We start from the raw sequence: 12,119 nt of genomic DNA, 5'->3' as shown, positions 1-12,119 counted from the left end.
TGTGTTATGAGAGTGTATAATGAAGGGTGCTTGCGTGAATGAGCGAGTGCATGCTGTGTGTGAAATGTGTATTAACATTCATATATGTGTGTATGCTGGGCCAGCGAGCTGATTTTGGCGAAAGGGTTGGCGGTAGTTTGTACAACAGCATTTTAAAAATCACACTGTTGCACAACCCCCCCTCCTTACTGGACACAATAGTTTCCCGTTCTGTGGTGCTGGGGGGTCCAGGGCAACCAGGATTGTATTTTTTTTACTGGACATCTATCATAGATGTCCAGTAAAAAAATACCATGCCCCCCCCCAATGCTTTACATGCACGCAATCCCATTCATTATGTGCGTGGGAGGCGCTGGCGCACCAGGGGGCAGGCATGCCATTTTTTACCAGGCATGGATGATAAAAACAAGCATAAGTGTTATTACATGACTAGAATGACATTTTGGTGCAGCCATTCAGCCATTTCTTAATATGGCATGACCTTTTGTATTGGGCATCGCCGATAAAGCAAGCATGATGAGCGTTACTTCTCCTCTGCGAAGGGTGCAGTGAGCTAAAATGTGGTTGTAGGCCCTCCTGAGTGGAAGATATTCATTAGAACTGGATATTTGACCCATGCTTGTTCTCAGTAGAGGGGCCCCAACACTCCCTTTGGATTATTATGTAGCTAAACTGGCCTTTTGGTGCAGCCAGTTTGGACATGTGTTTATACTGTGGCCGTGTTTTTATACTGTGGTATGCATTTCAATGGTAAAGCCAACTGGAGTATGTTCTTACGTGGGGATACTGCCATATATTGGCAGATCAAGCATGGACATGTTTTCTTATAGTATCTTTACCGGCATTATGCGCAAAGCAAACATGAGTGTGTTCTTATATGGGAATACCAGCGTATATTGGTGCAGCCAGCATGGAAATGTATGGGCCCCAGCGTGTAAATGTTTTATACTGGCACATAGTGTGGGCAAAGGCATCATGAAAATGTGTTGGAGAAATGCTCCTGTGCACTGTTGGTGACTTGCATCTATTGGCTTTTTTAATGAGTTACCTTACAAAACCAAGAGCAAACTGGCTTTTTACACAATTTCTTTAAAAGGGTGCCCTAATGCACCATTTTAACCCATTATTTTACAAACTGTCTCGGCGGGAGCATCCCTGCCCCCAACCCTCCTTGATTGGTAATGGTTCCTTTGCTACACTTGGTCGGTAGGGCATATCTGGGAGAAATATGTACACCCCTCCACTTAAAAAATTCACCAGCCACCACTGAACCCATGCCCTCCAAGGGTCTCAAGTCACCCTTGATCACATCCCCACACACACCATGCTGGCAATGCCCTCTTCCAGATGGCGCGTGACCTATCCAACCAGGGTGGTGGCACAACTACACTACAGTGGATTTTGGGCACAGTATAAACGATTTCTAACATAACGCACCTATTTCTATTAGTTGCCTATGTTTTCCTGGTTTGACCGGAAATCCACAAATCGGTAATATATTATACAAAACAGTATCCTAATGCACAACATGGAGGATTGTTTTGGGATTTTAAATTGTCTAAAAGCTGGATGTCTAAGGGTTATGCAGTAATAAAAACGTGGCAAAAATATCGCCTTTACAAAAATTGCGGCAAAAATGCTGTGGTTTGACCCGGTAAAGGTGTACCCCATTATACCATTTATGGGGAGTGGGTCTTGCCGAGGTGTCTCCCGCTCCCATTAAATGGTATAATGGATCTGAGAGTTGCCCCTGCATCCTTTACATGGATTTTGGCGGCAAAACCACTGCCTTTTTGCCGCGATTTTTTGTGTAAACTGCCATTTTTGCCACGAATGGACCCGCTTAAGGGTGCGCATCAAACCAAAGTGAATCTCGGGCGCTTTATTTAGCTTGCACATTCTAGGGATGGCGGTCTGTGCCTAGCCTGCAGTTAATAAGAATGAGATGGACAAGCCAGGTATTTACCATGTGACGGTGCGTGCGACTGTGCAGATGATTCGCTCTGGGTAAACGTAGATGTTTATCATCACCAGGAAGTGGCTGGAAGAAATCCAAGCTCTATTGTTGACATGTTTAAATGTGCCTGTGATGTCTTGTGTGCTTGTTGGGCGTGCCTGCTCGACAATTAGAACCCAAGGTACCTCCTTCCTTCGTGGTTATTTGCCTCTGTCACGAATGTGGGCACGAGCATCTGCACATCCACAGACCAGTGACGAGTTGGCGGTAACCGGGCGCGCTCGCCCGTCTGTTTCACCATTTGGACCCCCGGAATCGTGATCTGCGGGTCCCCACTGAAGAGCGCGCAAAATCCCTGTTGGTCAAAGACTTCAACTTAATGGGATCCTGGGGGGCGAATGAAATGTGCCAGTTATGGGAACAGACTGTAACGTGCCGTGCTTTCTTCCACAACAGGTGATCGGTAATAAAAGTGAGGGAGAAATGCAGAATTTTGACGCCACCAAGAACTCGTTCATAGAAACTCAAGCTTCTTTCTTTTTGCAACACGGCGGCACCCCCACATGGTTTCACGGAGAAATTACTAGAAAGTAAGCATCGCGGGTTGTGCATTTTGCTATTTGTTAAATAACTAAATGGTATGTCACATTGACGTGGACACAGCAGAAAGTAGATGTGCCCAGCAGCAGCAGCAGCTGGGGGCCGCCGCGGTGCACTTGCTCGTGTAATAGGAACATAATCTGTGGTATTATGTAGGTAAACTTCACTTGACCTTTTGCGCGTTCTCTTTCAGCGAAGCCGAGGCGTTGCTGAAGGACACCCCACCCGGAAGCTTTCTTATGCGTTACAGTGAAACTCGCGTCGGCTACAGTTTATCATACAAGTAAGTCCAGTTCTTTGCTTCCTTCTAAAGCTTCGTTAGGCTGGTGCCATTATCCAGATTAGTGGGTTGGCGGTTGCCTGCCTGGCCTGCTGCGGAGTTCTGCGTGAACCTGGCCAAGCAGAAGCCATCTTTTCATTCTGCAGAGGCCTGCAACAGGAGCACACAGTCTGATGGGCATTCTGGTTTAATTGCACAGGTGTGTGAAACCTCTCGGAACTGCCTTTTCACATCTGCTCGTGGGTACGCACAGTCAACTCTAGTTCATTGACACTTTGGCAACGATGTTAAAATTAGAGTTATAATCTAGCTATCAAAATATTTGTAGGTTTCTGGTGACTTGGTTTCGTACAACTAGCCATCAGGGTCTTATTAGTTACTGTTATTGTGGTCACCTGGAGTTCCCTCATAAACCTAAACATTAGAAGTGTTGACGAAGGACCTCCTTTGGTATTGGCTGTAAATTCAGTGTACTTTATCGCATTTCTGCTATATTTACTTTAATAGAAATGTGGTCTAAGTTGCTCCATGATGACCGCATTTATTTACCACTTTCCATCCAACCAGTAAATGAGACCTTCAGAAGAAACACATAGACCTACATTTTAGATATTTTGCCCCTGTGTACATTGCATAGCTAACCCGGAAGGTAACCGAGGGCTTTACAGTGAATTTCTTATTTTGAAAATTTGACGCACAGGTGAGTTTTTGAAATTGTGCAGTTCATAGGTCTGATCAAATACAGTGATAAAGAGAAACAGAATAAAAATACAAGTGTTGATGAGAGAGGGAAGAAGGGGCTTGCGCCAGGAATATGATGAGGGATCCTGAGCCCCACTACGCCCCCGCCATAACTAGTTTAGTAGAAGAAGAAAAAGAAAACTAGTTTACTTTCAAAATAAATCTAATTCAATTTAGATTAGTAATAAACAGGGAGCTGACTGAAAAGAACTGGATCAGTCAATCACACTCACTGGGAAGGAGGAGGACAATGACGGGATACAGAAAGTCCCCGAGTGTGAGGTTGCTAATTCTCTACAACCCGGGCCATCAGATAAAGGAGACCTATATCTGAAGACTAATCTTGGTACTTGCCTCAAAGCACTCTTACTTAACACCAGGTCCCTTCGGAAACATGCGTTAGATGTTGCCACGTACATTGTGGAACATGATATTGATGTCTGTGCTCTCACTGAGACTTGGTGTCATGCCGCTGCAGGTCCGATGCTGACTCTTGGGATTCCACCCGACTATGATATCTTGCGTCAGGATAGATATGATGGGAGAGGGGCTGGGGTTGCTTTCATCTTCAAAAGCACACTTGATGTATGGAGGACTGAGATAGCTGACATTATTGAGAGTGTGGTGATGCAGTTTAAAATTAGGAATTAGGACTAATGTGGAAATGACTTATGTTTCTGGTGTATAGACCCCCATCCTCCATGCCAGACTTTTCTACGCAATTGTGTAACGTTTTACTACTGACCCTGAAATTAAATACTAAGGCTGTGGTCATGGGGGATTTTAATTTCTGGTTGGGTAGTATGTCTGACCTTTATGCCAGATGCCTTGAGGATGCTCTGGGGGATCTTGGCTTCTCAAAGGGTATTATTACGCCTACGCACATAAAGGGGAATAATCTAGACTGGGTTGCCACACACACTACGATTACGGATCCTATGACCTATTCGTGTCTCTGGTCTGATAATTTTCTTATGCACTCCCCGATCTTGTGTGAAGGGCCCCTAAAGAAAGGTGAGCTGAAAAAAGCAACAATCAAACCAAGGAACCTGAAGAAACTCACTGCTGAGGCATTAGAGCCTTGGCTGAGACCACTGGCAGAGAAGGTAAACGAACTTGATCTGGCAGATCTTATTCACGCTTATCAGCCAACGCTAGAAAAAGCCACAAATACATTGCTCCCTGCTTTTTGTAGCTTGAATTTGGGGGTGACGAGAGAGTGCTTGTAGGCTGCTCTTGTGGGTCTGATGGATTGAGGTTTGGATATTTTGTTTGCCAGGTAGGCTGGGGCTACCCGGTTAAGACCTTTGTGAGTCAGCGTGAACGTTTTAAACCAAATCGTTCTTGGATGGGTAGCCAGTGAAGTTTCAGTCTAGTTTCTGAGATGTGTGCTGATCTGGAAATGTTCAGCACTGCTCTGATGTCGTTGTTTTGAAGGATCCGCAGTTTATGTATGTTTTAAGTCGAGGTGCCGGTGTAGAGGGTGTTGCAATAGTCTAGTCGGGTTAGAACTAGGGCTCTGGCCAGCGTGATGCAGCTGTCAGAGAGAAAGAGAGAAAGGGTCTGCAGGAGTTCATACGTTTGCATGTGTAGGAGGTGGTTGAGGGGTTGGCCTTCACTTGTTTAGATAAGGTGAGGGAGGAGTCTAAGTAAAATCCCAATGTTTTAACCTGGTTGGAGACTGTGATAGTGTTGCCATCGATTTTAAAGGATTGAAATGCAGTGCTGAGTTAGGTAAGCCTAAGTTGAGAGCCTATAAGGAGCAGCTCAGTCTTGTCGTTGTTGAGGCACAACCCGTGGTGTGCCATCCACACCTGTATGGTTAGATAAATGGTGTTCAGTGTGAGGGTGTCGGAGGCAAAGTCTCCTGTGATGGGTATGAGGACCTGGGTGTCATCTGCATAGTTGGTGTAGGTGACGCCTAGGCCATCAAGACTGTCAAACATGGGCTTTGTAAATATTTTATACAAACTGGGAGACATGCATGAGCCTTGCGGTACTCCACAGGTGACTAGTGGGTGGTGATTCTGCCTTAGGTGAGAAGCCCCTCATAGTTCTGTCAGAGAGGAAGGACTTTATCCATTGGGTCGCGTTGGGTGAGAATTGTACGACTGTGTCGAGGTGGTTGCATAGGATACTATGGTCCACCAAATCGAAGGCAGCTGAATGGTCGAATAGGAGGAGCAGGGTGAGCTTCCCTTTATCTTTCATATCGTCCATTTGGACTTGTAAATCTAGAAGGGCTGTTTCTGCCCCGTGTCTCGGGCGGAAGCCGGATTACCGGAGTCCCAGGATATTGTTTTCTTCCAGGTACTTCTGAATTTGGAGGTAGACAACTTTGTCTAAAATTTTTAGTAGAAATGGGACGGTAGTTTGCGGGGATGTTGGGGTCAAGGGAGATTTTTAAAAATAATGGTAGAACCCATGCGTTTTTGAGGTCCGTTGGGACACCGTTTTTTCGGAACGATGCATTTATCAGATTAGTGATGAGCAGGTTGGGGTGCGCAGTCCTTGATGACTGACGGTGTGCATGGATCCCCTTGGCATTTGGAGGGTTTTAAACCTGAGATGATTTGGAGAACCCCTGTGTTGGTGGCCATCGAGAATTCGAAAGGAGGCATTTCTGAGTTGTTGGTGAGTTTCGGTTGGTGACTGACTGTGGCAGAGGGGTTTGCTAGCGTTTTCTTTTTTGCAGATATTTTAGCCTGTAGGTGCATAAATTTGCCCAAGAGAGCATTCTGGCTATTGCAGTTTTCTACAGGGGGCGATGGGTGTTTCAAACTCTCTAAGGACAGAGAATAATTCCTTGGATTTTGAGTTGGCTTTAGCTATTCTGTCGTTGTACAGTGTGCTTTTGGTTTGGCAGACTTGTAGTTTATAATCTCTAGTGGCCTTGAGTAAGGCAGTTTTATTTAGTATGGTGGGCGATTTCTTCCATAGGGTTTCAGCCTTTCTCTTAGTTTTTCTTGAGGTGTTTAGTGTGGGGGTGAACCATCCATTGAGATGCGCGGGTTGTTTGTCTTTGCAGAGTGCAAGGGGGGGGCAGTTGGTCTATGGCTACCAGTATGGTATAATTGTATTGTTGGGTCATAATGGTGGGGTCTTGGTTGTTCATGATTTGGGTTGCTATGAAGGGTTGTAGCAATTGAAGTAGGTTGTCGACCGTTATGTTCCGTTCATTTCTGGTTGGGACTCTGGAGCTGGTTTCGGGTTGTGGGCCCTATTGTTCAGTGTCTCGATTTTAAAGGTTGTAAGGTGGTGATCTGACCATGGACAAGGGGAATTGGATGTGATGGTGGATTCGAAGTTGATGTCTGCGAGCCAATCAAGTGTGCAGCCTTTCTCATGAGTGGGATTATGGTTCCTACGTGATAGCCTGAGGGCAGACATGGTGTTGGCTAGGGCATTTTTGTCCAATAGGTCACGGTAACCTAGGTTAAAATCGCCCAATATGGTTGTTTGTGATTTAGGTTTGGAGTTTGAGGATAGAATTTGGCTAACCTCGTTTTCGATGGAAGTTATGGGCCCTGGTGGTCTGTAGATGAGATGGATGTTTACCGTGGCTGTCCCATTCAGACACATTTTAACTGAAAGGTGTTCCCCAGAGGTAAAAGAGGAAGTGGGTACCTCTCTCATGTTTACGGAGCTTTTGGCTATGATGGCCACGCCTCCACCTTTGGCTGTGGGTCTGTCCTTTCTGCAGATAGAGTAGCTATCTGGAACGGCGATAAACAGGGCAGTGCCAGCTGCTGCATGCAGCCATGATTCAGTTATCGCAAGGAAGTCAAGTTTGTGCAACGTAATGATATCTGCAATGTCTAGTGTGTGTGCTGGAAGGGATCTGGCGTTGATAAGGGCTCCTAGAATGTTAAGTGTGGGCTCTGCTGAGTGGGCGTAAGGCACATTGAGATGTGGGGCATTGAAGCATTCCATTCTCAGTGTGAGGAGTCAGTTTCATTTTGGGATGGTAGGGGTGGTGGGATTTATTTTATTTATTTGGATTTATAAAGCGCCCAGCGGCCTGGAGGCATCGTGGCACAGTTACAGGATATTCACTTAGTGCAGGTTATACATTGCTTACAGAGACAGATGTAGACATTAGATGACATTGTAGAGAGGTGTTCTGAAGTTACAGAGGAACAATTTTGGAGGCAGTGCAGGACATAAAGCGGTCTAGTTGAACAGCTTTGTTTTTAGAACTTTTCTGAAAGTTGCCAGGGATTCTTCCTTTCTTAGACTGAGTGGAAGTGAGTTCCAGGCTTTGGTAGATGTGTTATCTCTAATGACCTTTGTTCTGGATGCAAGGTTGTTGTTTCTGAGTGCTGTAGGTTGTGGGATATTTGTACATGGGATGGTGCCCTGAGGGGCGATAGGGCGTACTAAGTGTGATGGTATGGCGCGGGCTGATCTGAGGCCATGCATGGTCGTGGACCTGCTAAGATGATTGAGTAGCGAGGTGGCCATGTTGTGGTGCAAGGTTGAGTGACTCTGTGGGGGCGCTAGTGTATCTGTGAGGTCACGTTGCGGGAAAGTTCAGGTGCACATGGGTAAAAAAAAGCCTCAGTAATTGTGGATTAGACACAGAGCAATGCAAGTGCACATGGGCAAATGAGGGCACTATGTAATTATGTATTAGGCACAAAGCAGTACAGTTGTAAATGCACGCGGGTAGTGGGGGGTGCTACGTGAATACCAATTCAAACAATGAAGCAGCACAATGCAGTACAGTTGCAAAAACATGTGGGTGGTGCTAGGCGAATTCCAATTCAAAACAATGAGGCAGCACAGCACAGTGCAGTACAGTAGCAAAAACACACGGGTGGTGCTAGGTGAATTCCAATTCAAACAATGAGGCAGCACAATGCAGTACAGTTGCAAAAGCACGTGGGTAGTGGGGGTGCTAGTTGAGTATCAAATCAAGCAGTGAGACAGCATGACAACGGATGCTGAGTGACGCTGGTGGACGCAGCGTGAGGGCGGTGAATTAAGACAAGGACAACTCTGCAGTACAGAAAAGCACACACCGTACAGTGGTGCATGGAGGTTGGAGTTTAGATCACAGCAGTAAAGCAGCGGGTGCACAAAGGCACGCAGGTTGTGAACACCGTGGCGGGGGGTACGCATTGTCCGTATTCGTGGGGAGTGGGAGTTAGGAGTTCAGCACAGACTGTTAGAGGGGAGGTAGCTCGGATGGAGCAGGTGGCGTGGAGGAGGGGAGAGTTCGTAGTCAATAAGGGTGGGGTAGAACTGGATTGAACAGGGTCGTAGGTGTGTGCCAGTTGGTCTTTGGGGGGAGATCTTACCGCAGGTCTCGACTATAGTGGGTAGCCTCTTGTCCGTCTCGGTTAAGGCTCAGTCAGGAGCCTTAACAGCGGGCCTTGGCAGTGGGCCAGCTTCGCCGGCCGGCGTCACCTGTTTGGGGAGATATGCTGCTCGGCAGCCAATCACAATTCAGGTGGCCATGTTATGGCAAAGGTGCTGCAAATTTCGGCGGTGGCCATCTTGCACTGGGTTTACCCTCGTGGTTCAAAACCAAGATTGAACTGATAATGATGGTCTTGACACTCGGTTCCACTGGCAGACAGTTCTGTCCCTGCAACATGCACACCCCTGACTCCGGAAAATCAGTTCCATTTCAAACCCATCAAAGAAGCAGCACTTGCATTACTTATTAGCAATTTCAAACCAACAATGGGCAAAGGTGATGTATGCCCTGCAATAGTAATACAAGCATGCTCTCCCCTGCTGATTGGGACTTTGTGCAAATGTATTAATGCCTCATTTAAAGAAAGCCCTGTGTCATCTTGCATTAATTGTGCTTGGATCACACCCCTATTGAAAAAGCCTGTCTTGTGTCCGGATACACCAACCAACCAACTACAGGCCCATCACTAATGTGCCTTTTTTGATGAAGATCCAGAATCGTGTAGCATATACACAACTGGTAATACATTTGAAGACAAATAGGATTCTGAATAGGTGGCAGTCGGGCTTCAGGGAGAGCCATGGCACAGAAACAGCCCTATTGGTCTTGAAATCCAGATTATCACGAATCATTGATAAGGGGCAAACTGCACTACTTATGCTATTTGACCTCCCCGCCTTTGACCTGGTGGACCATGCTATATTGGTTACCAGGTTGAGGGAGGTGGCAGGCTTGTCAGATAGCGCAGTACAATGGATTAACTCATTTCTGAGTGATAGATGGTGTAGAGTCTGCAGCAAGGCCGGTGAAGCTCAACCTGTACTTCTGACATATTGTGTGCCACAGGGGGCTTGTCTATCTCCCTCGCTCTAATATTTTTACTGTGCTGCTTTTTAGCTTATTAGAAGAAAATAATGTTGCTTTCACCAACTATGCAGATGACATGCAATGTGTCATATCTCTGTCTGGTAAGCATAAAGATGATGAGGAAACAATCAATAAAATATATGGACTCATCCAGCTATGGATGATTAATAATGGCTTGGCTTTGAATAAAGGAAAAAACCGAGCTGATGGTGGTTGATACAGAGGTGAAGATACACAAATTGGGAATAGATTAGACTCCCTTTCTCGTGGCAGGATGCAACATCCAAACTAAAGAAAAAGTTAAAACATTTGGGCTCTACATAGATTAGAAACTGAATAGGAGGGTCCAGGTGTGCAGCCTAGTCTCCTTCACTGAATATTCCATTAAGCTGCTAGTGCAGCTTCGTCCGTTCATCTCAAAAGTTAACTGTTACAAGAGCTATATTCTGTTCAAAAATGTATTATTGCTGCAGCTAGCTTGTGGGCATAGCCAAAACAGAATGTACTCGATTGCAAACCATTCAGAATAGTGCGGTGAGAGTAATCACAGGATTACAGAGAAGGGATCATATATCCAATGTCAGGCGTCATTTACACTGGCTGCCTGTAGAGGTAAGAATTATTTTTTGTTCACTGGTGATTACGCCTAAATGTCTTATTGGGTCTGGCCTGCTGTATCTGAGTGAGGCATTGGTGAATATATTGAGTACTAGAATGCCAAGATCCAATAACACCATTCAACGTAAAATGACTGTCTGCAAACTAACTCAGTTGAAGAAATGTGCATTCTTCATGGTTGCTCCTAGAGCGTGGCATGCTATTCCTCTCCATCGTAGGGGGATGAAATCGACTGTAGTGTTTAGAAAAAGACTGAAAATCCTGCTATTTAGATAATGTTCTTTTGGTGGGTGGTTGGAGGGACGTGTACTGTTCTGCACTTCATGGTGCCATATGCCTGTTCTTTAGTCCTGTCCTGTTTGTATTGTTACATGTGGTTGGCGCCCTTAAGCCTCCGGGAATTTTGGGGTTGGCCATGAGTAATAGGAGTACCCAATTCCTTTAACAGACTATATATCTATCCACACTGAAAGCAATGTTGTTGATTTCGAATTTCAACTAAATCACCCTGTGTTAGTTGGCTATAGGCACATTACTTCATTTATTATTTAGTAAAAATACTAAGGATCTACTTTATTAAAGGAAAAGGATCCCCTTAAGACTTGGTTTGGTTGGACATGTTTACATAGATACCTCTGGTCTGGGTTTGTGCCCAGAAAAAAAGACCCCATCTCCTGTATCATCTCATGGGGAAAGGACAGAGATCTGGTCAGACTGCAACCTCCGTCATGTGTAGCTCCCGGCATCAATCCTCTTGATTTGCCTCTCCTTTTAGGAATCCCCGCTTCTGTCTTTCCTTGGTTTCCTCCAATGCCTGTCTCCCAGGCAATGTTAATCCTCCAGCAGTTTTTTCCAGCTATTTCCACTCGGATGATATCAGGCAGCCCTCCTCTTTTCCCATTGTGCGCCACCTTCCAAATCTTTAACCACTTCCCAAATTAACTAAATTCTGGTGCCAGCTCATTGGTTAGTTATTTGGATTGGACATCTATTTTCCATCCCCTTTACCCAGACCTAGCCCCTTTTCTTTGATTGGTCCCTTCAGTTACCAAGCTCAAATTCTGCGAAGGATCAGTCCACCCACTTGAATTTACACTTCCACACATTTCAGTTGTGTGCTTAAAAACAACAACGTGGCAAATTTCGCTAATTTCTAAATAAACCTAACAATTTATACATTTTTGAATTTGTGTTATCATGCCCGATTTAATGAAAGGAGTCCTGTGTTGGCATTAGGCTGCAGGTTCAAATGACAGTTTTTCGTGAATTACTCAAAAGTGATAAATCGGCGTCACAAAATGTTACATACAGTTAAATAATTCACTAATGTTATGTTTGTTATGTTGGGGTTATTTATAGAGCGCACTTTCACCCAAAGGCATCTTGGCGCTGAAGAGGTAAAAGACACTAAAGCAGAAGTACACTAACGGCCAAAAGAGCAGAAGATTTAGAAAAGATAGGTCTTGAGAGCCTACCGAAAGGCTAGGTGATTAGGCAGCACTTTCATAACCGGTGGAAGACTATTCCACAGTTGTGCCCTCTGTGATAGAACAGGCCCGCCCTCCAAGCCGAGAATGGTGAAAGGAGGGCACACATAGCATGCCTGCCAATGCTGAGCGCAGCGGGCGGTT

The 12,119-nt window shown here is 45.4% G+C and overlaps 1 protein-coding gene across 2 annotated transcripts in view; it reads left to right on the top strand.

The window, feature by feature from the left end:
* Positions 1-12,119, top strand: part of LOC138573297 (uncharacterized) — a 198,925-nt gene that overhangs the window by 73,933 nt on the left and 112,873 nt on the right. Inside the window, exons 1-3 of one of the 2 annotated variants that reach the window (XM_069649326.1) lie at positions 1,960-2,314; positions 2,414-2,547; positions 2,751-2,840. In XM_069649326.1, the coding sequence (XP_069505427.1) occupies positions 2,441-2,547; positions 2,751-2,840 (197 nt within the window). In that variant the 5' untranslated portion in view covers positions 1,960-2,314; positions 2,414-2,440. Of the gene's footprint in view, positions 1-1,959; positions 2,315-2,413; positions 2,548-2,750; positions 2,841-12,119 lie in introns of those variants that run through there. The other variant, XM_069649325.1, reaches the window with a different exon arrangement.

Source organism: Ambystoma mexicanum, chromosome 1p (assembly GCF_040938575.1).
Source record: "Ambystoma mexicanum isolate Mex_15411 chromosome 1p, UKY_AmexF1_1, whole genome shotgun sequence".
Lineage (NCBI taxonomy): Eukaryota > Metazoa > Chordata > Amphibia > Caudata > Ambystomatidae > Ambystoma > Ambystoma mexicanum.
Note: the sequence above shows the minus strand (reverse complement) of the source record. Positions and strands in the feature narration are given on the sequence as shown.